This window comes from Pavona decussata, unplaced genomic scaffold, assembly GCF_977016875.1.
Source record: "Pavona decussata unplaced genomic scaffold, jaPavDecu1.1 SCAFFOLD_67, whole genome shotgun sequence".
Taxonomy (NCBI): domain Eukaryota; kingdom Metazoa; phylum Cnidaria; class Anthozoa; order Scleractinia; family Agariciidae; genus Pavona; species Pavona decussata.
Genome location: NW_028145486.1, coordinates 3,240,579 through 3,243,430, shown reverse-complemented (window position 1 = coordinate 3,243,430; position 2,852 = coordinate 3,240,579). Strand labels below are relative to the sequence as shown.

The 2,852-nt window shown below is 39.3% G+C and overlaps 1 protein-coding gene across 1 annotated transcript; it reads right to left on the bottom strand.

The window, feature by feature from the left end:
• Positions 1 to 434: 434 nt before the first annotated feature.
• LOC146478116 (uncharacterized) lies at positions 435 to 2,249 on the bottom strand. The gene is made up of 2 exons (XM_085112563.1): positions 2,092 to 2,249; positions 435 to 941 (listed from the first exon to the last, which is right to left on the bottom strand). The coding sequence occupies exons 1-2, from the start codon at positions 2,135 to 2,137 to the stop codon at positions 625 to 627; spliced, it is 363 nt and encodes a 120-aa protein (XP_084968689.1). The 5' UTR covers positions 2,138 to 2,249; the 3' UTR covers positions 435 to 624.
• Between the last annotated feature and the right edge of the window lie 603 nt (positions 2,250 to 2,852).

Below are 2,852 nucleotides of genomic sequence, written 5' to 3'. Positions count from 1 at the left end.
AAGAATCTTAGAAAAATGTGAAAATGGTGAAAAAAAAAAAAAAAAAAATCAGTCCACATTGTATTGTCAGCTGCATTAAACGCTGTAAAGTCTCGTTGTTTAAATGTTTTATGTTGTTGGTTTGAGGTAGAGATGCCGTGCAGGACTGGGGTCCTATAACCGTTTTTAAAGGTGGACTGATTAACTCTACCTTGCCCTGTTTAGAAGGAAAGGGGAATACAATGTATTAAGCGCGAGGCAAAAGGTGTTAGTTTTTAAAGAAACTGCTATGGTCCTGCGCCGGTGTGGAGTTAATTGAAACGAATATTTGTTTATCAACCGAGTTAATAACTAGTAAAGGTAAATTGGTTACCGTAAAGGGATTCGAGTGCTGACGTTTAAGCTTTAGCCATTCGTGATGCGTCAAGTCTCTTTCAATAAAATTGAAACGAAAGTTGATATATTTTTCCTGGGAAAAACCAGTTTTTTAATTACATGCTATCATGAGTTTTTTTGATGCTATAATATCCAAGAAGTGTCTATGGCACGAGTGACAATTAGTGCACTAGTAGCTATAACTATTTAAAATTACAAAAAGCACTGGAATTCCACCAAGAATGTTCATGTGGAGACCACACAATCAGCTCAATTAAAAATCACGAGAAGTGAACATGTGAACAGCACCATGGCGCTGACCAGTGGCTGTCTTGCTCCATTGCACAGGTCCTTTGTGCAGCAGTTCATCACGCAGTTATTGTTTCCACACACGTCCTTCTGTTGGAGAATATCCTTGCACATAGCTTGAGGAACACACCCTTTGCCAGATAGTGATCCGCCCCAAGCCGATAACTCTTGATGAAATTTGGCGCAGGTGTCTGTGCCCAGAGGACAGGTCTGCTTCTTTTTCTCACAGTGATCCCAGCCTCTGGCACTCAAACACTGATAGCACTTGAGGCAATGACCTGAAATAATGACATCAATTAACTTTTTAAAACAATTTTCTTTACCCACGCCTCGGCCCTTAAAACAAAACAAAATAAAAAAGTTTAAGTTAACTTCTAAGAACCACAAAGCAAAAACAAAACAAAAGAAACAAACCAAAAAACAAAGAGTGACCTAACAATGGTCTCGTGCAGTAGTTTGCTTATTGATTCTCTATTGTTTGTTGGTGCCAAATTATTTTTCTGATTTTTTGCATTTCCTTTCTAGACTTTAGAGTTTGTTTGTTGTCAGTCAGTTGTGAGTAACGATCTGCGCTCACAAAGCTTAAAAGCTTTGGCGTCTGTGTCGCCTCCAAGGGTTACGTTTTTTAGCCGTTTTGGAATGAGATGAAGTTTATTGATCGACACTCACATTGCTATACACGCAGCTGAGGGTCAATCCTAAACAAAAACAAAACGTTTGACCCTCCTCTCAAAAAACGAAAATATCACGACTCATTCAACACAATGCTAAAAATACACGCCTCCTTCTTTCTTGCTCTGCCTTCTCAGTATATGCTGTATAATTAAGACCCCATACAATCATAAGCAGTTAAAGATTTTTATACTGATCAACACAGAGCCAAAAGCTAAATTCAAATAAAGTTAGTAGCCTGAGTTGCCTGTAGCATTGACGTCGATGCCGACGTATCTGGGTGTGTGTATCCGTAGCTAATGAACGTAGCATTTGTGTAACTTTTAATCAGATGGAATTAAGTTAGATCGTAGAACGGAACGTGTAATGTTGTGATCAGAAGAATAAAGTAGCCTGCGTCACAGACGGACTATAACCCCCGGTAATAACCGGGGGTTATAGTCCGTCTGTGACGCAGGCTAGAATAAAGCTAATTCAAAGAAAGTATACAGTCCTCGTTTGTTGAACCAGCGTGTGCGGAGAGCAATTCCGCGAAACTCACTTCAGGAGAACAAACAAAATGATGCAACTGAAACAGTTTGAAGGTATAACCAGACACCATCCAGTCAAGTTTGTTATATTATGATCCTAAAATCTCTCACGCTATATCGACACGCTTTGTTTTCGTATTAAATTGCAAATTGCGTTTGTGATCAGCAGATGATCTTTCACACTAATTCTTGTGTTCGTAATGTGTGTTGACTCATTTTCACTTACCACCTGCGATGCAAAGGAGAAAGCCCAGAACAAAGATAGCCTTCATTGCCACTTTAAATGCCAACAGATCGTCACTGACTTGACACACGAAAGAGTGACGCTATGGAGATTTATGTGGCATGAGATATACCACAATGCTTTGCCACCGAGGTTCATTACTCAATCAAAACAAGCTTCATTTAACAAGGCAGAGCAAATTTATAGCCTCCAAGCTCATGTGCTCGCCAGGCATTAGTGCCTAATTGGTAATTTTCAACCAATTAACAGAGAGCATGACTTACTTCTAAGCAACGAAAGGGCTATGCTGACGTCAGTAACAACGTTAACATATGAAGTACGTGATCGAGTCCACAAATATCGACCAAGTGGTGGCACAAGTCAAAAAATCGATTTCGTTCATATTTTGCTCATAGGTAGTCCCTAGTGAGAAACAAACTGAGCTGTAGTTAGTTTTTCGAAATTCCGCTTCCTTTCGAGTAAATATGCGAAAAACGATTTGGTCTCAGTTGAGCTCAAAGTCCGCTTTCGACGGGATGGAATTTTCCTTAACTTTCGACGGCTCGCGTATCAATCCGCAGACTGTTACTAACCTTAAAATGACATTTATTGCTTTATTAGGTCTTCCTCTTCTGTTTCACGGGAAAAAATTTAAAACCTAAGTTACTTTTACGTCCGAAATAGGTTTAGAAGAACATGCTATAAATGCAAATTTTCAACAACCACATTTTATCACCAAAACATTGCCAATTTTACCCATGGGC

What these genes read in the sequence shown, in the direction of transcription:
- LOC146478116 (XM_085112563.1), bottom strand. Translation starts at nt 2,137, where the DNA reads ATGAAGGCTATCTTTGTTCTGGGCTTTCTCCTTTGCATCGCAGGTG. An exon ending in TCTCCTTTGCATCGCAGGTG is followed by an intron (nt 942 to 2,091) that starts GTAAGTGAAAAT and finishes TCATTATTTCAG; the next exon opens with GTCATTGCCTCAAGTGCTAT.